Source organism: Rattus rattus, chromosome 9 (genome assembly GCF_011064425.1).
Source record: "Rattus rattus isolate New Zealand chromosome 9, Rrattus_CSIRO_v1, whole genome shotgun sequence".
Lineage (NCBI taxonomy): Eukaryota > Metazoa > Chordata > Mammalia > Rodentia > Muridae > Rattus > Rattus rattus.
In genome coordinates, this window is record NC_046162.1 from 7,482,654 (window position 1) to 7,506,280 (window position 23,627).

General features: G+C 42.3%; 1 protein-coding gene across 1 annotated transcript; it reads right to left on the reverse strand.

The window, feature by feature from the left end:
* Positions 1-419: 419 nt before the first annotated feature.
* Spdl1 (spindle apparatus coiled-coil protein 1) lies at positions 420-22,648 on the reverse strand. The gene is made up of 11 exons (XM_032913741.1): positions 22,454-22,648; positions 18,558-18,734; positions 16,469-16,666; positions 15,864-16,013; positions 15,686-15,784; positions 15,495-15,605; positions 14,194-14,334; positions 13,200-13,309; positions 12,545-12,732; positions 3,556-3,871; positions 420-1,084 (listed from the first exon to the last, which is right to left on the reverse strand). The coding sequence occupies exons 1-11, from the start codon at positions 22,607-22,609 to the stop codon at positions 937-939; spliced, it is 1,794 nt and encodes a 597-aa protein (XP_032769632.1). The 5' UTR covers positions 22,610-22,648; the 3' UTR covers positions 420-936.
* Positions 22,649-23,627: the final 979 nt, after the last annotated feature.

The window sequence follows — 23,627 nt, forward strand, 5'->3', positions numbered from 1 at the left end:
CACAGAGACCAAAACTAGGACTCTGCTATTACCTCTTCTCAAGCTTGCCAAGCCCCACTGCATATTTAGACTCACAGCCCGTGAGCTAATTCCTGAACTGAAATCTCCTCTCCTCTCCTCTAACTATATATACCCTGCTAGTTTTCTGAAGAGGCTGAATTCACCTACCTATAGGAAAGTATTCATGAAATTAAGTTAGAGACAAATCTATAATCCCTTAAAACTACTTGGCAAATTTAAATTCAAGTACCTTTTACTATATGTGTGGCCATGTAATTTTAAGTAAAGTTACATGAGAGATAAATTAAAAGTATATATATACAATTATGTTATCAGGAAGTAAGAATCCTTAAAGCTCATTTCTCTTCTCATTCTCTTTCATTAGTATCCTATTGTTTATAAAAAATTAAAAACACAAATAGAAGAGACTGCTGCAATTTTACTTTACATTCTAAAATTTGAGTCATGAAAACCTAAGTTACACATATGAATTAAAATAGGTACTTCAAACTCTAAAAACATTTTGTAGTTAATACACATTCAAGCCATTTTCACTATTTTTACAAGACAAGGAAAATCTAAGTTAAATAAGATGTACACAGAAAACTATAATAAATAATTTTAAGTGTTCTAGTTTTTAATTTTTGGTTCTTAAGATAGATTATTTAATCACATAACATTCAAATTCCATATCCAACACAACAAATAGGTTTAAATTATAACGTTCTCTTCTGATGATGGTCTGTTCCCTGTGATTCATAGTTCTGAGCAGGATCATCACTTAAGGAACTTCTGGGTCACAATCACAGCCACATCTGAATTCTTGGTCACCGAGGCATGAACACACTAGGTCTTAGCACTGGTTTATGCAAATGCTCCACAAGGGTGTCCCACCAATAGAAATGACGATTAGCAAGGCCACCACGCAGCACCTTACTACTGCTGTGGGCACTGCATCTCTGGGGTTGACTTCGAGGACACATACATGATGGTGTGTGATTTCTTAGAAGCTCCTTTTTCCAATTTGCTTGTAGCTTCTTTTCTTTCCTTCACTTTTGTTGGAAGCCTTGATTCTTCAGTTAACCTACCAACATTAAGAAGATATTCTGAATTCAAGTATGGTCAAGAAAAAGAAGTGCCTAACAGAGTGGGCGTCCAAAAGGGGGAGTGTTATTTTAAATACACAGGACAAGAACTATTAGTAGATTCCATTAGGATACTAAGTGGGTGACTCTAAAACGAGTTTTTATATCAGTAGGCTTAACTTTTAAAAAATGTTTTATAAGTATCTTTAAGTCTGACAAAAGGTCAAGGATGCCAAAGTTAAAGTATTAAGTAAAAGGAGATACTCAACATAAGAACATGGAATACAAAATTTAAAATGCTAAAGCAATATTTTAAGGTTGATAACACATTCAAAAAGTTAAGCACAAAGATTAAAAAAACAGAACCTCAAGCTTCCCAAGTACATGTCTGTCTCAGTCAAGAAAGCAGAAAAAAACAACCAATCAACAAAACTCTCCAAACTGAGTTTCCATCAGGCAAGCAGTAACAAACAGTGCAGATGCTTGAAAGGTCTAAAGACTCTTCATGGGAAAGCATTCATTATCTGACTGAAGCAGGCCGTACTCTAGTCGTAGCAAAGCCCACCTTTACTGTGACTAAGTTAACTCTGAATTGTGTGTCTAAGCTAAACAAGCAGAAATGATATAAGGTTGGCAATTTTTGTTTACAGATGTATTTATTTATTTACTATGTATACAGTGCTCTATGTGCATGTATGTTTGCACACCAGGGGAGGGCACCAGATTTATTATACACAGGCACTATGTGGTTGCTGGGAACTGAACTCAGGACCTCTGGAAGAGTAGCCAACACTCTTAACCTCTGAGCCATCTCTCCAGCTGGATTGGAAATGTTTTTAGTAGATGGACTTACACACTTAAAAACAAATGCTCTGAAGTATTTTCTAGTTTTGCTGTGGTTTTTAATCAGACAAAAACTTTCCAGTGTACAATGGAGAGCATTAGTGGCGTGGCATGCATCTGTGTACTGCTGCTCAACAACAAAGGGCAGGGAGACAAACGAGCACAGCAGACAACAAGGCGCCATGGCCATCTGAGATTCTCCAGAGAGACAGACACGTCACAGGCAGTGCCCGCTGGACTCCTCTCAGAATGTTTGAGGCTGGGGGAGATATTCGCTAGAATACCGTTTTAATTTCATGTGTCTTATAGACTTAAACATTATTTTAAAAATCCAACCAATTAATGTAATAGTAGCTAGCAGCTGATGTTTTAACTGGTGAATACTTTGTTTAGTAGCACTGGGAACTTAAAATCACGTGAAGCACACCAGGAGGCCCTTTGGTATGGGGGCTGTGTCTCCCTCTCTCAGTTAAATGTCTGATTCTGCACTCACTCTTTTGAGACTCATACAGTTCGCAGAGAGCTCATCTCATGGTGCAAATGCTCATCGATATGCTCAACCTCTAAATGCATGCAGGTCTACGGTAACACATTCGTCACTGCGCTGCGTGTAGACATCACTCAGCTCCTCACACAGTCTGGCTCCTTCATTTTCCTGACTCACTTTTTGTACAGGTGTGTGGGTGTATGTGTTCTGCCTGTCCTTCCTGTGCCCACCCTTTCGACTTTGCTTCTGTTTTTGTGTCACATGCACATATATGATTTTAATCACATATAAAATTTGGGTGTCACAAATGAGAGAAACATATATTGTTGGTCTGAGACCAGCTTAATTAGTTTAGCATGAGCCTCTCCACTTGTATTCTTCTTTCTCCAAATTACCCAGCCCTGTCACCTCCAAGGCTAAAAGTCCCACTGCATTCAGACCACAGAGCCTCCAACCATGCCCGTGCTGCTGGACATCCAGGTCAGGCCCACACTCACTACTGTCCTACTGACCTTGCCATATGTCCAGACCCTCCGTCAGGTGCCAGGCACAGAGCCCTGGAATGATATTTCCTTCACATACCCTCTGATGCTCTCTGTTAGTCACAAACTCAATTACACAGAAAGATGGAAGCTTTCAAGTTTTGAAATAAAAATGAAACTAATTAGCTTTGATATTTAAAAACGTCAAACAGGCATCAAAGCCTATTTCTGCAGGCTTAGTATAAATATGAAAAACCATAAAACTTTTACCTGTTCTTACCAAAAAACTTAAGCCTAAATGTTTAAGACTACTTACTGGAAAGCTCTTTGAGAAAGTTGGTTTTTCTTTCTCTTGAACAGAGAAAAACAACATTTACCCCCCCCCAGCAGGACCCTCTGGAACAGTGGGCTGGGCTGTCTCTGCTCTGTGGGCTGGGGAAGTGAGGCTGCCCAGCATCACTTGCTGTTCACAGCCCTTTCCTCCTGCAGCCACCTTAGTCTACCTGACCCTATGACAAGAACCAAAGGACGGTCACTCAGACAGCAGAGCTCCAAGTGCAGTGCTGGGAAGAGAGACAGAGCCACACGGCACAGTGCAGGCAGGGAGGAAGGAAAGATGGAGAAGGCTGCTGGCGGCCAGGCAGAAAGACACACTGACCTGGGAGAACTGGGGGTGTTCCCGCTTTGTTCATGTAGGACCTCAGTGCTGGCTGGACTAGCCACAAGCGTCACACACTTCTCCTTCTTCGGCTGTGTATCCAGAGGCAGGCTCTCATGAGGAGAGAGGCTGGCTGGCTGCTTCCACTGCACCGTGCTATCTTTTAAGTTATCAGGACAGGACTCCTCCTTCCTCTCAAGTGGAAGTCTAGAAACGTCTTCCCCAGTGGCACTGGTAGCAGCCGTTTCTTCTGGGGTGTTTATATTCAATGGCAGCACCTCACGCCTCCTTTTGAGTACAGGTACTTCAATTCTCTCTGAAAAAAACAAGCATAAAATAATATGCTTATCGAATAAAAACAAAGACACATTCCAAGAAAACTCAGTGAGTTATACACGAATTCACTTCCCTTTTTGGTTCTCTGAAGATACACTTTTCTCTTTGATAAAATATATACTCTTAAGTTAAATTTTCATATAAATATACATTGCATGTTGAGTACCCTTCCAGCCCACTTCGTTCTCCCATTTTCTCGGCTCTCCTCCTGCCTTCTTCACTCTCCTGGTCATCTTCACTTCCGCTTCCTCCTTCTGTCTTCACATCTCTCTGACATGCACTCTTCACTGTTCTGTCTCTGGGGTCCAGGAAAGGACTCCAGACTTCACCCTCACTCAACTCCAGCTGTGGCCCCACACACCAGCAACTCTGTCCTGTCAGACTATCTGTAACCTTCTCCTTGTCAGTTCTGTAATACAGAAAGCCCAGGAATGGCCAGGATGTGCAGGACATCTTCCTGAACCTCTGGGAGGTACAGCATCTGTGGCCGAGTCCAGGAGTTCTGGTTCGAGTCTCACACTGCAGCCAGGTGACCTCGGGCAGTAACTTCTCTGCACTTCAGTATCTTTAAATTGAAGAACGCCAAGCCTGCTTCACTCAGTACTGTCTTACAGAGGTGAAATGAAAAGGACAGATGGACTCTGAATACTGGTGATGTACGCCTCCTGGACTCATCTATAGAATATACTCAGACTCTTGCCACTTCTACGATGCATGTCTCCCCAGCTGCAACCACATCCTGCCTCACAGCAGCGACTGCAGAGCATCTGGCCTCATGGCCTCCTGATCCCCTGTGAGGGTCCCACAGCCGCTCAGTGCTGCTCTATTTAATGCCTTTCTCCCACCTACACATTAAGGTGCCTTGTCGTTTTCAGTATCAGAACAGCAGCAGTCTGAGTCCTGCAGCAGGACGCTTCCCGCTCACACTGCTGCTTTCAGATCAGCGAGCTCCCGCCTCTCTTCTGCACTGTGCGTCTGAATCACCCTGACCCCCACCTCAAGTCTTTGCTGGGTTGACAGACCACTGAAATTCATAACGGGTAATTCTTAATCAGGGGAGCCTATTGGAGTCAAAGAGAAAAACAGTAGAGAAAGAAGCCTTTTTAAAACTATAAAAGAAAAAAAAAATCTTCCTATTGTCAACAATCTCCCCCTAGTGGTGAGACTCACTATAGTTCTCAGAGATGACTGCAAACAGAGTTGAGGCAAAGGTAACCCAGTGGTACAGCTCTCCGGACCCAAATCCCACCCAGAGAGAGCTGGTCTCTGAGGAGTGCTGTACTCCTAAGTTCACAGGTGAGATGAACACTTTCGCTCCAATAACTGGCCAAAGAGGAGACCACGGGGCTTAGGAACCGCAGAGCAACCAGGGACAGGATTCTTCTGGTCTCCATCTGCACCTGAGTTAACCCAGTAGCACCGCTCTCCAGACCCAAATCCCACCCAGAGGGAGCTGGTCTCCTAGGAGTGCTGATACACTTAAGATCACAGGATCACAGGAGGGACAGACTCCAGTCTGAGACAGCAAGACCAACTAACACCAGCGATGACCAGATGGTGAGACACAAGCACAAGAACCTAAGCAATAGAAACCAAGGCTACTTGGCATCATCAGAACCCAGTTCTCCCACCACAGCAGGTCCTGGATTCCCTAGCACACCAGAAAAGCATGATCTGGATTTAAAATCACCTCTCATGATGATGATCGAGGACTTTAAGAAGGACATAAATAACTCCCTTAAAGAAATACAAGAGGGCACAGGTAAATGGGTAGAAACCCTTAAAGAGGAAACAAAAAAATCCCTTAAAGAACTACAGAAAAAAACACAACCAAGCATGTGGAGGAACTGAACAAAACCGTCCAGGATCTAAAACTGGAAGTAGAAACAATAGAGAAACACAAAGGGAGACAACCCTGGAGATAGAAAACCAGGGAAGAGATTAGGAGTCACAGATGCGAGTATCACCAACAGAATACAAGAGATAGAAGAGAGAATCTCAGGGGCAGAAAATACATAGAAAACATCGACAGAAGAGTCAAAGAAAATGTAAAAACAAAAAGCTCCTAACCTGCAACATCCAGGAAGTCCAGGACACAATGAGAAGATCAAACCTAAGGATAATAGGTATAGAAGAGAGTAAAGACTCCCAACTTAAAGGGCCAGTAAATATATCCAACAAAATCATAGAAGAAAACTTCCCTAACCTAAAGAAAGAGATGCCTGTAAACATACAAGAAGCCTACAGAACTCCAAATAGATTGGACCAGAAAAAAAATTCTTCCCGAAATAATCAAAACACCAAATATACAAAACAAAGAATATTAAAAGTAACAAGAGAAAAAGGTCAAGTAACATATAAAGGCAGATCTATCAGAAGTATTCCAGAGACTCTAAAAGCCAGAATATCCTGGGCAGATGTCATACAGACCCTAAGAGAAAATAAATGCCAGCCTAGGCTACTATACCCAGCAAAACTCTCAATTAACATAGATGGAGAAAACAAGATATTCTATGACAAAACCAAATTTACACAATATCTTTATACAAACTCAGTCCTACAAAGGATAATAGATGGAAAACTCCAACACAAGGAGGGAAACTATACCCTAGGAAAAGCAAGAAAGTAATCTTTCAACTAACCCAAAAGCAGATACCTACACAAATATAATTCCACCTCTAACAACAAAAATAATAGGAAACAACAACCACATTTCCTTAATCTCTCTTAGCATCAATGGACTCAATTCCCCAATAAAAAGACATAGACTAAGAGACTGGATACATAAACAGAACCCAGCGTTTGCTGCATACTAGAAACACACCTCAGTGACAAAGACAGACACTACCTCAGAGTAAGAGGCTGGAAAACAATTTTTCCAAGCAAGTGGTCCCAAGAAACAAGCTGAAGTAGCCATTCTAATATGGAATAAAATCGACTTTCAACCAAAAGTATCAGAAAAGATAAAGGACACTCCATACTCATCAAAGGACCCAAAAGACACTCTAACATATAACGAGGACACATGCTCCACTATGTTCCTAGAGCCTTATTTATAATAGCCAGAAGCTGGAAAGAACCCAGATGTCCTTCAGTGGAGGAATGGATACAGAAAATGTGATACATTTACACAATGGAGTATTGGAGGATTAGTGTGGCTAAGCCTCCAGGCCTTTAGGTATCTCATTGTAATGGAGATCTGTCTTGAGCCTATGTGACCTGTGAAGGGGCTTGGGGCGTTGCCCTTACATGACTAATGGTCACAAATCTATGGAGGACTGCAGGCTAGTGACCGGCCTGGTTTCCTAGGAGTGAGGCAAAGCACATACCATCCCTCTCAGGATCTTTAGGATTCAAACATCCTCAATTGGGAACCAGGGCATCTTTCACTGTCCCACAGAGTACTATCGAGTTATTAAAAACAATGATTCCATGAAATTCTTAGGCAAAAGGATGGAATTAGAAAATATCATCCTGAGTGAGGTAATCCGGTCTTAGAAGAACACACATGGTATACACTTACTGAGAAGTGGATATTAGCCCAAAAAAGCTCTGAATACCCAAGATTCAATTGACAAACCACATCAAGCTCAATAAGAAGGAAGACCAAAATGTGGATGCTTCAGTCCTTCTTAGAAGGAGGAACAAAATACTCATAGAAAGAAATATGGAGACAAAGTGTGGAGCAGAGTCTGAAGGAAAGGCCATACAGAGATCCATCCCATACACAGACAACAAACCCAGACACTATTGCAGATGCCAAGAAGTGCTTGCTAACAGGAGCCTGATATAGATGTCTCCTGAGAGGCTCTGCTAGAGGCCTGACAAATGCAGAGGTGTTCTCGCAGTCAACCATTGTACTGAGCACAGGGTCCCCAATGGAGGAGTTAGAGAAAGGACTGAAGGAGCTGAAGGGGTTTGCAACTCATAGGAAGAACAATATCAACCAACCAGACCTCCCAGGGACTAAACTACCAAACAAAGAGTGTACGTGGAGGGACCCATGGCTCCAGCTGCATATGTAGCAGAGAATGGATGGCCTTCCCATCAATGGGAAGAGAGTCTCTTGGTCCTGGGAAGGCTTAATGCCCCAGTGTAGGAAAAAGCCAGGGCTGGGAGTGGGTAGGTGGGTCGGGGAGCACCCTCATAGAAGCAGGAGGAGGGAGGATGGGATAGCAGGTTTCAAGAGGGGAAACCAGGAAAGGGGATAACATCTGAAATGTAAATAAATGAAATATCCAATAAAAATATGTAATATATATATTATATATGCTCACACATACGCGCGCGCGCGCACGCACGCACACACACACACACACACACACACACACACGTGGAGCAACTGAACTATAAAAGGTTCTCCATGCCTGTGATCCCCTTGCCCCCAGCCACTATGAGATCATGCACAGAACCCCGTGACTGTGCTCAAAGAGAGACGTGAAGATGGAGACATCTGACTTCCCTGTCATCCTCACTCACATCCTTCCTTACAACCCTGCAGTGTCCCACAGGGGAGACTACCAGGGGGTTTTTCCACTCCAAGTTAGAGGAAAACAGGTCAACAGGAATTAAGATCCAGATTGTGACAGTAGCCCTTTGTCCCTGCCAAACATTCCAGACAGACTACATTAGGTCCCACACTGATGGAGGCGTAGGCCACATGGCCTTTGGACTTGAGTGTGTGACTGGCTCTCCCATGTCCTGAGTGTCCTCTTATGGACTGTTCACAGGCCCACCCAGGGTGGATACTGTACAGGACACAGAGCCATCACAAAACCGACAGCTAACCTGTGCTCAGAGTGACCCCTAAATGCTGAAGTTGAAAAGTGGGCCACTCAGTTTCCAAACAAACAAACAACTACACCACTACCAAAATAATCAAACAAAAGTCACAGGCAAAGGCAGATGGCAAGGAGCGTAACAAACACCTAATTCATCATCCAGAGATACAGTTAGGGACTGAGATAGCCAGGGATGGAATGCCTCAAAAAGGGTGAAACAAGGTACCGATGAAAGAACTTAAGACAGGCATGTGAGTGATCTGGTGGACAAACAACTTAACCATTTTAAGAAAAATCAGGAGACTGGAGAGATGGCTCAGCGGTTAAGAGCACTGATTCTTTTCCAGAGGTCCTGAGTTCAATTCCCAGCAACAACATGATGGCTCACAGCCATTTGTAATGGGGATCCGATGACCTCTTCTGGTGTGTCTGAAGACATCAATAGTGTACTTGCATACATGAAATAAATAAGTCTCAAAAAAAAGAAAAAAAAAAAAAAACAACAGAGAACTTCAAACCAGGTCAGATAATGAAAAACATAAGAAAAAACAAACAGTAAATGAAAAATGAAGTAGATGATATAAACCAGAATAAAGAATAGTGAGTCTTAAAGACAGGCTTGTTGGAGAATAAAGGAAAAAAAGAAAATGAATGAGAAGGAAGAAAACGTCAGTAGTTTAGGAGACAGCATCCAAAGGGTACGTCTGCCACTGGTACCAGAAGAGAACTAGAGAATGACAAAAAGTGTATTAAAGTTTATTCAAAGGAGTAACAGAAAACATTATAAACCCGAGATATGTAAAAGGATGGGAAGGTCAAAAGCACGGCAGCCCCGCAGCAGACTTTCAGAGTACAGTAAGCCCCACAGACAAGGAATCCACTTGACTAGACCCGTCTTCCAAGAAAAGCTAACGGATGCTCAAAAGGAAAGGGTGAAGATGCTAATGTGCGCCATGACACCACATGAAGGTCATGGCTCAGTGGTTAAACGCGCTGGCTGCCCTTCCAGAGGACCTGAGTTCAATTCCCAGCACCCACACGGCAGTTCACATCTGTCCTTACCTGCGGTTCCAGGTTATCTGACATCCTCTTCTGATCTTCACAGGCACCAGTGTGCACATGGTGTACAGACATACATACATACATGCACGGACATACACACACCTTGGGTGGCGAAGAAGAAGCACCTCAATGTCACCTGAAATGCCAGAGAAAATCCTCGAATATTTGGACTTGAGAGCCACAGCCTTTGTGCCCTCAGCAGAAAGATTTAAAAACAATACTAACAAAGGGACGATTCCAATCAATTGTTACGAGATAAGAAACATCAAAAGATTTGAATTTTTGACAACAAAAATAAAAGCAAGGAGAGAAATGGAACTAAGTTAAGGGTTTTTTTCCTTTGTATTTAAAACTGTCACAGTTCCATTCAATATAACTTGGTTTTTTTTGTTTGGTTGGTTGTTTTTTTTTTTGTTTTTTTCTTTTCTTTTTTTCAGAGCTGGGGACCAAACCCAGGGCCTTGCGCTTGCCCAAGCGCTCTACCACTGAGCTAAATCCCCAACCCCTATAACTTATTTTAAATATTAAGATGTTCTTTATAAGCCGCAGGTAATTTTAAGTAAAAAAAAGTTCAAATCTGAGGCATGGAACCAAACATAACAACTGAGAAACATTACTCAGTAATGGAGACAGTAGGAGAGAAGAAAGGAAGAAAAGGCCTAACAACCAGCAAACAACCAGTATTGCAGCGGCACCAGGGTCTTAGCGATCAGTAATTGCCCTGGATGCAGATGGATCACATAATCTAATGAAGACAGAGAGTAGCTGACAGGTTACAAAAGCGAGAGCAAATGATGCTGCTGGCACGAGACTCACTTTATCTGCAAGGATGTGCAGAAGCTAAAAATGAATGAATAAAAATGTAATCCACCAGAGAAGGCGAGATATTTATGTCAAGTCAAATAAACTTCACATCAAAACTATGAGACTGGGACATTAAAGAATGATCAAAGGCCCCAGACCAGACCTGTAGCATGAATATACACAGTATCCCGCCATGCAGGTGCCATCAAATCTGTATTAGAGGGACAGCAGGACAAGCAACAATTGCAGAGGCCAACACCCTGCTTACAGCAATGGATGTCATCAAAGTCAGCAACACTGTGCACTTCAAGTGCACTCCAGCCTTCAGTGGATACAAACTGACCGTTATCTACATACAGCTGTAGAACTCCCATTTTCTCTACTGCACATGAACATCACATATTATGGAAAAAGCAATTCTGAACAGAAACAAACCCAAACTGACCCCAAGGAAATCAGCAGTAGAAAAGACACTGAGTAACAGAGCTGAACAGAAAGCTAGGAATTAACTAACCCACCAACACACAGCCCCGACGTCCACAGAGTCAAAATAAGTAATGGGGAAAGGGGGATTTCTCAATTAACTGTGCTAAGAAAACAGGGTGATCGCTGCATGACTGCGCTAGTGAAGACCTCGAGGAGACCTCAAAGCACAAGCAGTCAAAGCAAGAATAAACATGAGGCCATATCATCCTAAAACTCCTGCAACAGCAGAGGGAACGATGAAGACAGCCTACTCAGAGGAAGGAAAGGACAGCAAATTACACACCTGATAAAACCTTAGTGTCTACAAATTATAAAAACCCCAAAGCAAATACCTCTCCAACAATCTCATTTTATAAAAGAGCAAAATAGGGACTACTGAGATGACTCGCTGATGCTTTCCTCAGGAACCTGAGAACGTGATTCCGAGCTCCAGGAACTGAAGGTAGAAAGAGGGAACCAGCCTTACACTGTTGGTGTCTGATGACCACACACATGCTGTGGTGTGTAAGCACACATATGTACAGGTACACACTCACGTGCAAGAATGAATACATGTTTAAAAAGTAAATATCATGTGATCTCCTTCACCTGGGAGCTCTAACAGTCAACAATGATGCACTGTGTATGTCAGAAACTTTCAGAGTTTTCCCTACTTCAAAGGGATAAAAGCATAAAGATATTCAACTGAAATCATGAGTAGTTCTGAGACATTTCTACAGGAATGGATTATCTTGATTTAATCATTATACAATACATAAATAAGTGGAAACATCACACTGCACCCTAATAATTGTGTCCAATTGCTATGTGTCAGAAGAAAAACAATTAGAACTCTCAATTGGGATAGCGCTTGAGGTTAAAACTATATCTCAGTATTTTTGGTGGTGAGTCCTGGGACACATGACTAACTTCTGGTCAATAGAATGTCAGCTGACAACATCTAAGGAGCCTTGATCCTAACATGCACAGTATTCCATCAGTCCTGGAACCTCCAGAGGTCCATCAGACGGGGAGAAGGGTGGGCTGAGGGTGTGAGAGAGAGAGTGAGAGAGGAAGGAAGGAGTAAGTCCTTGAACCTAAGTCTTGCTTAGTTCCTCTGCAAACAAACCTAATTGGACCAGCTCCAAGTATCAGCTGTTTCAACAAAATGAAACTCTGAGTTGGGCATGATGACACACACACATCTATGATCCCACTCAGGAGGCAGAATAAGGATTATGAATATGAGGCCAGCCTGAACTGCACAGCGAGACCCTTCCTCAAAGTTACTTCAAAACTCTTTGGGCACCCTGAGATGCTTAAAGGAGAAAAACTTAAGTCCTTGCTGTACAGTATGTTGAACTCAGACATCCTAAGAGAAAACATGACTATATTCATGTTTATGTAGTAACCAATTTTCTTAATTTCCCTACACATTTGAGAGCTGCACTGTACCACAGAAACGTAATAACAAGTTAGTTTACAGTGACATGGGTAAAAAGCTATAAACGATTTGAACAATGAGAGCCTACAAAACACACCTTCAGGCTCGTACTTCAGCTTGAGTTCATCTAGCTTAGCTCTCAGTTTCAGGTTTTCACTCTCTGAGAGCTGCAGGTGTCTTTCATTTGCAAAGAGTTTCCGTTCAATATCCAGGGTCCGCTGGCTCTCAAATAATGCCTTCATCCTCTGGATGGACAGTTCACCCTTCGTGCTTTCATTTTCTTTGCTACAGGAACAGGAAAGAATAATTAGAGAATATGAAGATAATACATGCCACGGACATGATGGAATAAACCTTGTGTGTTAAAAAGGTGTTTTTCTGAGATTTTAGCAATAAAGAAAAGAAGACCGAACAGTTAAATAAATCCTAACAATGCAACCTCCATAAGACTTCTATAAATCCTTTAGAGAAAAGAGAAATTATTTTTCCCAAATGCACACATGCATGAAGTTTTGAATTATTTGGAATTTATTCTTAAATTCTAATTGGGAACTTAGAATCCCTTTCACTTTCCAACCAGACACCGATCGTAAAATACATACTTTATATAAACCCATATGCTGCACAAAGATATTTTATTGACTTTCTTCTGAAATTTTTTGACAATTAAAAACAAACAAAAAAGAAATGAGTAATACCACTGTAAGCAAGTGGACCTCTTCATCTGTGCATTCTCACTTGCAAACACTTACTTTAGTTTATCAAGCTTCAGCTGAAGTAAATCTGTGTAGTAGGTGCTGTCTTCTAGAGCACAAGCGCTGTCTGATGTGGAAGACTTGGATTCCATACTTTCATATAAGTTCTAGTGAAAGCAGACACTCGTTACACTAAGTACACAGCAGATGAGGTCTGCTATGGCGGCTGCAGCCACCACGAAGGAGGTGCTCATCAGTTGGAGGCGGAGGCCACCATGCTAACCACCACCCTCTGAACCACCTGCCTTCTGGAGCGGGGAGACCCAGCGGTCCCGTTTCTCACTTAAGGAAAGTGCCACGATTTGACACGGGGACAAAAATGCTTAATTCTGAGACTAAGGCTCCCAACCACACCAGTCCCACTGTTCCCTCTCCTAGCTCTTACAATGGAAAGAGCAATGACTGCTAGGTTCAGTTCTGGACTTTAGAGGTCAAATGGAGAACCATGGAGAGGAAATCCTTTAAGTTACTTCTGATTTCTGATGTCCCACCCCCATTCCCAGAACTGAAGAGAACTCTTTGTATTCTCTTGGAGGTGGGAGGTAAATTTATTCAAAAAAAATTTATTCCAAGAAATTTTATAGGCTGCAGAAACCCCAATCCTCCTAATTTCAAAATAAGTGTGTGTGTGTGTTAGATAAGAGAAAAGAAACATGTAAAATAACTAATCATTGTAAAGAAATGTAACTTGAATAACGTAACAGGGTTGTGCAGAGGTAAGTGTGGAAGATGCATGCACACGTAGCAACTTGGTTTCTGAGGTAGCTGATAAACCTGGCGTCTCCCTGGGACCATGTTTGACAAATGTTGCTGGAACTGACTTCACATCCTACATCCAAGACTGAGGTAAGACTGCTGTTAGTTCAAGAGAATTTAAACACTGGGTCAATTTGTACTGAAACTGAAAGTTGATTATATAATAAACTATGGAAGCTAAAAAAATTGAGAAATTCAATTCAAAATTTGGCTTTTGGAAAGATGTTACATATACCTTAAATTTCTCCAGTTTATTAATTTCCCCTAAAAGGTGTTTTATTTCACCATTCTTCTGCTCTAACATGGCGAACAACCGTTCCTGCTGCTCAAATTCGGTTTGTGATCCCCTCATCCTCAGCAACGTGGAAATTTGTAACTAGAAAAAAAAAAATCACACACACACACCCCCAATCAAAATTGAGATTCTGGTAAACATATTTCTGGTATGATTACTGTTTTGTGCTCCAAGATTTGAATTCATGTTGGAAAGTAAGTAGTTCTTTTTTATCTCAAAATCTGAAAACATTTGCATTAAACACTTTGCTGTGGATGTAACTTTGAAGTACTTATTTTGACTATTTTTATACTTATCTGAAGTCTTCAGCACAGTATTTATGTGTCTGTAATGCACCCTGGACTACATGCTGTGGCCTGGCGGCGTGCCATTCCGATGGTGCATGGGCCTAGCCACATCATGCCTGCCAGTCATCGCCTGAATTACCACCATGAGTCTAACTGGGAATTTCCTAAAATTTTTAATTAAGTGGGGGCAATTGTTAAGTTACCTACAGAAATAAATGACAAAGATGGGAATATGCTTTACTACGTGTGAAGTCCACGACAACTCCAAGAGGCCTGTGGTGGCTACCGCTTTCCCACTTGCACACACAACCTAACTCCACACCTCGAGTAGCTCATCTAACCCCCAAGTCCGGCTACTGAATTCCTCATTGCTCTGTAAACACTGTGAACAGAGAACGGGAGGGAGCCTTTCTCGCAACCCATTACTTCTGAAGCAGCATCGGGCAGAAGGAAGGAGGGGTTGGAGCCAAAGGACAGGTGCAGACAGGACTGTGTTTTCTTGGTGCTACAAGCGTCTTCATAGCTGCTCAGCTGACTGGAATGAGGAACTGAAGAGCGAACCTCCCACTTCAGACAGTCTATACTGAGTAAACGACCGGCAGGGATGAGGGCGAGTGTGGTGCAGATGTCAATAGTTCTTCATGTGAGAACGGGGAGAGAGTAAGTCTAGGTGAAGCAGGAAGCACGGTTATGCTCAAGAAGACACTGTGCTAGGAGCAAAAAATCAACTCTCTCAATCCAACTAGACGAGACTCACTGTCTACCTGGCCGAGTCAGCGAGGAACCACACCACTGAAGCACTCAGCAGCTACTGCCCCAAGATTGTTTTTAAATAAAAAATAATCATGCAATTTACAAATGATCTCGTGTACACTTTCTGAAGGAAACATTTCCTGCACAGACGTGCGCAGTGCTAGGACTGCGGATGTGAAAGCCTTTGCCAGTCAGCCATACCTTCATCTTGTTCATCTGATCTCTGGTGAAGGCATTTTGCTTCTTCAGTGACTGGTATTTGTCTTTCATCAGGTTGAGCCGGCGTTCCATCGCCACCCTTCGATCCTCCACCTGGAAGACATTAACGGGCTTGTTCCTGTACTAAATGAACTGCCGATGCAGTCAGTTCAGTCAGGAGAGGCCGGCATCACCTCTGCGAACAGAGAGTTTCCTTTGCTGTTGGGATCTGCCGCCTGCTGGAGTGCATGGCCCAGCTGCACCTGGAGATCCTGATTTTCTACACGAGCTTTCTGGGTGGAAAAGAAAACAGTTTCAGTTTCAGTAACGGAGGGCAGTGGCTACTAACCAGCGTGGTGACCCTCGTCGTACCTCCAAGGCATTATAGTAAGAGACCGCCTCCTTCTCTCGCTCCTCCTTTTCTTCTTTAAGCCGGTCTACCTGGTGCAGTAAGGAAGCGTTGAGACATTCTAGCTGCTCCTGTTTGCACTGTAGTTCGTTCACCTCTTCTCTGAGGGCGTTCTGTTCAACGGGAGCACAGACATGAATTCTCACTCAGCAGCTGACTCAGTATTTATTACTGGTTCCCAACCCACGTTAAAACAAAACCATTCGAAGGTTGCCAAGTATATCTTTTTTTCTAGCAGAGAACCAACAAAAGTACTTTCCTGTGAACTTTATGTTTTAATTATCTTCAGTTGAAATAAAAATCCATACTGACATGTGCTGATATTTTATATTGGGCTTTTAGGACCCAAACTCAGATAGGAATAAAAGCCTATAATGACGCCAGAGTTTCCATAATCTAAAACCTGCCTCACATCATCATAAATTAGAAAATCATTTTATGGATGAAGCAATCTGAAAGTTCTGCAGCATCAAAACCATTTCAGTCCTCAGCCTAGATCTTAAGAACAATTACAAGAACATGCAGAGACATTCTGAAGTAAAACAAGAAAACACCCGGAATGCGTTACCTTCACACCCTCCACCTCAGTCAGCTCAGTCTGAAGAGCCAGCAGCTCTGTCGACACGCTGCTGAGTGCCCGCTGCTCAGACAGCAGCCGGAGCTCTTCCGACTTGTGAGAGAGAAGCTCCCCCTGGTGATCCAGCTTCTGCTTCAGCTGCTTCTCACTAAGCCTTGCTTCGTCTAATTCCACTTTCAGATTCTCTAACTAAATCCAGAAAAGAGACAAAGATTCACAACTCCAAACTCAAACGCTATTTCCTTTCCAAAAGCCGTATTTAGAGTCCATACCTGACTTTCCAGTTGCTACTCTACAGAAACTTGCTGGGTCTGAGTGATGTAAGCAGAGGAACTCTCCCTCCCAACCAGTGGCGCTGGGAACTGAAGGCAGGGTCTTGGGTTTTCAGGTTAACTCTCTCTCACCAAGTCACATCCCCACCCACTAAGCGTCTCTTCAACAAACTCAGGAATAACCCACACCAGCATCCAAGTAGACCTGGTGTTCTTAGAAGCAACTAAGGTGGGAGAGCTAACCATGAGGTATCTGTGTAGAATGGGAAGTACTCCTCATCTCCAGCAAAGAAGAGGATAAGGGGGAAGAGGAAGAGGAAGAAGAGGAGGAAAAGGAAGAAGAGGAGGAAGAGGAAGAAGAGGAGGGGGGAGAAGGAAGAGGAGGTGGAAGAGGACAAAGATGAGGAAGAGGAAGAAGAAGAAAGGAGGAGAAAAAGGAGGTGATGGAGGAAGAGGAAGAGGAAAATAAGAGGAGGAGGAAGAGGAAGAGGAGGAGGAGGAGCAGCAGCAGCAGCAGCATGTGTAACAATGGAGCAAGCTGGTAACCTGACTAGAAAGCCACAGTGGCGTGATGATGGTGGAGATGGTTTGGACTCCAGGGACATGAGCTACCATAACATTTTATAGGTCAACTCCCTGGAATTCAATGAGAGATTAAATGTGAAAAGTGAAAAAAATTAGTAACCCTTGAAGGTACTGGAAACAAATGTTTGAGAATATCAGCAATACCACAATTTTAAAACATTTATTTTTCTTATAATCTTTATAATTATCATTGCTTTACCTAGTCCCCAAACATTTCCTTTATCATATCTACTTAGGTAATTAGGGCTACCGCTAGTTCCATGTGAATGAAAAACATCATTTCCAGTTATCCATGTCTCAGATCTGATTAGCTGCAAATAAGATTACTACCTGTCAGAGCCACAGGCAAGATACACAAAAGCATCATTTACTTAATATGATTTCACTGATACCATTATTTAAAATGGAAAAATATTAAGAGACACTACTAAATACTAAGAATTGAAAAACAGACTTCTGAGAAAGTAAGGCATTAAAAAATCTTATCGAGTTTTCATAGAGTAGGATCTGAAAAAAAAAAAAAATCAGACTACAAACTTCATACGCGTAAGCAAAGCCCTACATTTCACAGATGCAAACTGAAGGCACTGGGCAGCTGGGGTTTGAGAGTGAATGGACTCACTGAACAGCTGCCTACTCTGTACCCAGAATGCACCAAGCGCACCCAGGCTTTCCTGACAATTTGTGGTTCTTCTTTTGTTCAATTTTCTCAGTTTGCCTAGACATTAGCATCCTTGTCTGTCACAATGGAGACAATGTTACCTCCCCCACAGAGTCCTTGAGGACTGGATCATCCTTATTTCTTCCTTCCACAAACACATTACAAAGTTTCACCTCTAAAGCACATTGCCTTGCAGGCAGGATGCTGTGTAGTGCAGAATATCAGCACATAACTCAGTGCAGGAACTGCTGCAGGACCAGTTACTTTGCAAGGTGAACCACACCACATGCTACACAGAGGCTACACTGGTCACCAATATTACAACTATTTCAAATACCAATATTCATCTACCCAATTTAAATAATTAAATAAATATTACCTGTAATTAGAAGCCTAGCATGTATACAAATTCCTGTCATAGCTTGTTTCTCGGTATTTCCACTCAAAGCGTAACGATAGAGAAACTTAGCTGTTTTGTAGAGCTAGAACTGACGCACCCACGCGCCCAGTGCTTACAGATAACCATGCAGCACAGGGAATGCACTCTGACACAGATCCAAACCTTGTCTCTCAGGCCGTGCACTTCCTGCCGGTGGCTTCTGTGCAGCTGCATTTCTAACTGTTCCAGCTGTGCCTTCTGCTGCTGCCTCAGGGCCTCACACTCACAGCTCAGACTCTCCAACATCCGACTCTTGAGCTCTACTTCTCTTTGAAGGGCATACTTCTCTTGGTTATAATTCTGAAAACACATTTAAATGCATAAAATCATTGGATATTATCAGTTAGCACCTTAAGCTGGTTGGTTCATACCTGTTTCATTTGCTGCTTTCCAAGGAACAGCCACCTGTCAAGTTGGGGCTAACATAGCTAATCTTTCGTTTACTTTTTTGAGTTGGGGGCAGGGTTACATCATGTTCACACGGGGAAGCACACATGTATATGTATGTTACTGCAGGAGAGATGACAGCTTCAGGTGTTGTTCCTCGGGTAATGACCACCTTATTTTGGGGACAGAGTCTCTCACTGACCTGAAACCTGCCTGCTAACTAAGGCAGGAGGGACTGCCAGTTGGGCTGAGCTGGGATCCACCTCCTTCTGACGCTCCAGAGCTGGATAACAATAGGACCGTGCTTCACCATGTCTGGGAACTATACTCAGGACCTATGAGCCCAGACCTGTAACCAGTCTAATGAACCCCAAAAGGTGGATTTGGATCTGCAGGGGTCTCAGAATGCTCAAGCTGAAAGAAGGAAAGACACTGGTCCCAGGAAATTACTGACTTTGCTTTCCAACCTGTGGTCTCTGCTGCCCCGAAAGCCAGCAGAGCAAGTAGTAATGGAGGAGTCAGTCTCTGGATGTCAAATCCAGAAGGAACAGACTGCAAAGTGTTAAGGATTTCCTGAAAAAGTCTTGCTCTTGGCTAAACAATAACTGTAAGTGTAACTGTAAGGTTTAACATGGTAGTAAGCCTTATTGCACATTGATCACAAACTAAGAATTTGGCTGATTATTAGAACAGTAAGTTATTTCTTATTTAATACAACAGTACAATAACAGAATCTTTCCATAATTAGAATCCACTTGAGACAGCAAGAAAAAATAAAGGGGCCTTTGGTATCAACAGACCAGAAACACTATAACCACCTCAGAGAAACTCAGCCCTCCTTTCCAACAACTATCCATTCTGTGCTTACTCAAAAAGCTAACCTCAAGACCATCTAAAGCAAACACTCAGCAACCTTAAGCCACAGTGACAGGTACTGAGGACAGGGGCAGGTTAAGAAGAGACTTTCTAAGGGAACAGGTATAGGGGCACATTCTCCAAGCAGCAGGAGCAAATGCTCATGGACGCCAGATGCTGTGATGCACAGACTACAAGGGAAGCCTGTTCAACAGATCACCTTGTGCCAGGCATCCAAGCTCAGGACTGGATGTCATTTGTACCTTATCTACCAGGAATATGTTTCCAGAACCCCTGCCTGATGCTTGGACCCATAAACAGTACCAAACCCTATACATACCATGCTCACCCGTGCCCAATATGTAGTATTTGACTTAATAAAATTTAATTTTTAATTTGACAGAATAAGAAACTAATGATATAACCAATGATAAAAAAGCAATTTAAAAAGTTATGTCATTTTTCTCTCAAATATCTCTATACTACAGTCACTATTCTTAGATGTGAGACAGTATAATGTCCATGTGATGAGATGAAATGTGTCAGGTGTTGTGTAAGGCATTTGACATCGTGTTAGGTGACTAATGACCTCACGAGACATCAAGAGGAGCAACATCTGCTTCAGGTACCCAAGCAAGATGTAACCATTACAGATTTATAAATTATCATTTCATATAAATATCTAGAGTTGTCCATGTGTTATCTATGAACAACTATAGATAGGAGAAGTATGTCAAGTCCGTGCTGGAGGGACAGCAATTGCTGCAGTTTTCTCTCAAAGATGAACCTCACAACATGACGGTCCACCAATCCCTATGGGAAGACAAAACAAAGGACACCGTACCAAAGTTAAAGGACACATTACTCCAATGTTCCTGGTAAGCATTACTATCTGATAATGAGATGTTCTTCCTTGACTGCTTTGAAAAACAGTGGGATGGGTAAGAGGAAAAATACTGAATACTTTCAGAGCATTGTTACATTTACAAAATAACTATAGACATGGTTAAAAAGTATTGCAGTTCCGTTTCTTTTTTTCTTTTCTTTTTTTTTTTAATGAGATAAAGCAGGGTAGAGGGGGGATTTGGGGGAGGAACAACTAACACCGAAAACTACTGCAAAAACTACTATAAAAGGTTCCTAAGATGTATACATCTATTAAAAAGGTATTTAACAGTGTTACCATATAATTCTGCACACCGACTTTGTTTCCATTCTGAGATGTATAATCTTTGTTTCATGATTGGGCATGGAGTACTTATTAAGAACAGCAGTTCTTGGGAAAATGACATGTCATTAGTGATGTCTACCTGTTATATTCATAATCCCAAACTTCAGTTTTAAAACTCTAAACATTTAATATTAAACTGATCTAGTAATTTTAAAACCATTTGTGGGCAGGTAATAGGTGTATGGTAGTGCGTAAGACTAGACAAGATTTCCTCTCACACAGCTTGCAGCTCTGGAGGTAATCGGCAGGAGAGCATGAGGGACAAACTTCACAGTTTTACATTATACAGTCAGTGTTAGCCACCATGCTTACAGGACATGTAACTGACAGTCTGTGGTTGAGGACACAGTCAAGAAGAGTGGACGAGTAACTCCAGAAGAAACATCCAATATAAAGCCAGTATAGGAACGACTACAGAAAACACATTTGAAATGTGTTGCCCCCTTAGGAAGAGAGCAGAACACGAGAACATACAAAACCTAGTAAAGAGCTCAGACTATACCAAAAATACAATAGAAAGCCCCATGTGGCTTTCAGAAGGGAAGAAAGGAGATGGTTTATTTTCTCATGACCACTTGGATGTGTGACGTATGAACGGTAATGATGAACGCTGGCAACCAGTTAGAAGGATACAGCAGCTGTCCTGTGGAAAGGCGGCTATGGTCTGGGCTTGAGCAGCAGTACCTCAGGCAGGTGTTTTAGTGTGTTGCTTGTTTTTTGACAAATTAACTCAAACCTAGACATATGTGTGAAGAGAAAATCTTAACGGAGAAAACGCCTTTGCAAGACTGAGCAGTAGGCAAGTCTGTGAGGCATTTTATTCCCTAATGACTGATGTAAGAGGGCCCAGTTCCCTGTGGGTGGTGTTACCCCAGGACATGTGGTTCTGGATAGTATCAGAAAACAGGTTGGCCAAGCCAGTAAGCAGAACCCCTCCATGGCCTCTGCATCAGTTCCTGCCTCCAGATTCCTGTTCTGACTTCTCTAGATGAAATCAACCCTTTCCTCCCAAGCTGCTTTTGGTCATGGTGTTTTACCACAGCAACAGAAACCTAAATAAGATGTAAGTCAAGTCCTTAGATTTATTGATGGGCAATAAATGCGGGACCCCTTGACTTTAGGCTCAAGCAATTGGATGAAGGCCAATCCATTTACCAAAGCAAGTGAACATCCAGTTAGCAGACAGAGAATGAGTTGTGTCAACCTTGAGATGTCCATTAATGGCAGGCACTTGGACATACTAATTTAGCCTTCAGGGAGAACTCAAGGCTTGGTGAAATGCCATGCAGTACTCAGAGGTTTAGAAATATAAAAGGAGTGAGGTCACAAAAGCAGAGCATGGGCCGAACAGCACTTGGCCATGGAAATGTAGCCAGGAAATCGAGCTGAACTCAGAGGCATCCAACTGCTGGAAAGAACACTGGACATTCATTTAGTTTTTCCCCTTTTCAATGCAGCTAGGGTGGGTAAAAAGAGTATGGAGTTAACACACAAACAAGTTTCTAGGTCCTAAGCACTTCCTTGTAAACAGGTGCACGGCTCCTACCTCAGCTGTGGTCATCATTTCTTCATGACATTTATCCAGCTGACTCTGCAACTCCGTCTGCCTCTCCAATAGCTGTAGGCCATACTGTGCAGCTTTCAGTCGCTCGTCTTCACACTCTTTGAGCTTGTTTCGAAGATTTGTGATATCTGCCTCCATGTTTTCTGTTTTCAACCTACTGGAAAGACAAAATACAACTACTTGAGCTGAACTTGGAGCTAAATGTAGTGACATCAGAGCAAGAGAAGAAACATATATAGTTGACAGTACCGTCATATAAAACCAAAAGGATATTAGATTTCAATTTCTGAATTGTACGAAAATTCCTCTTATCAGAGATAGCACAGTAGGGATCAAGAAATGGCCAAACTCAATAAAATTTGTGAAGGTAAAGTCAATACGATTTTCTGGTAAGTGGATTCTGGGAGGTAAAAAGAAAAATTAATGCAAGGCTTCTGGCCAGAGCAATTACTAGAATGGAACTACTCTCAGATGAGGCACTGAGGTACAGAACGTTACAAGAAAGAAAGTAAGAATTCATATTTTGAGTATGACATGGTTAATTAAGCAATTGAATATGGACAGTGACAACATTAAGTCCTTAAGATTCTTCATCAGTAGAAGATGAGCACGATTGCTGACAAGACTCAGAACTGAAGACCGCTATGAAGAAGACCCAAAGTACCCTTAGGCATGACTCATGAAGTAAGCCAAAAAAATAAAATTCCTCCAGGGGGTGGAAAGGAACCATCATGGCAAACGATACTAAGGCAAATTAAGTGAGAAACTGGAAACTGCAAGTCCTGGCCCAAGTTGCTCTGCTGGAGAAGTGAGGCAAAAGCTTGCTTGGGGTAGGTTTGAGAGAACCTACACAGATATGGCAAAATGACATAAAAATCAGAGTGGAGGTCCAAAGCCTGGTGCACCAATCACTTTACACTCCAACATCTCAAAAACACAGCCTGAATATGGTATTAAAGTGAGAGGAATTTCTGTGGATGAGCTAGCTATCTGGGTTCAAAGCTCATTTCCACCACCAAACTGGCTACATCGTAAAAAAAACGTAAAAAAGTTTTGCAAACATCTTGTTTCATCTATCTTATAAATTCTGTAAGATAAGTAGAGTAAAAGGCCTCTGTCTAGGTATCAACAGAAATGCCATGTGAGCCAAAGGGAT

Coding starts and splice junctions, on each gene's coding strand:
- Spdl1 (XM_032913741.1), bottom strand. CDS start 22,609: ATGGAGGCAGATATCACAAATCTTCGAAACAAGCTCAAAGAGTGTGAA. Junction 18,735..22,453: donor AAATGATGACCACAGCTGAG/GTAGGAGCCGTG, acceptor ATGTGTTTTCAG/AATTATAACCAAGAGAAGTA. Junction 16,667..18,557: donor TGCACGGCCTGAGAGACAAG/GTTTGGATCTGT, acceptor TTCTGGATTTAG/TTAGAGAATCTGAAAGTGGA.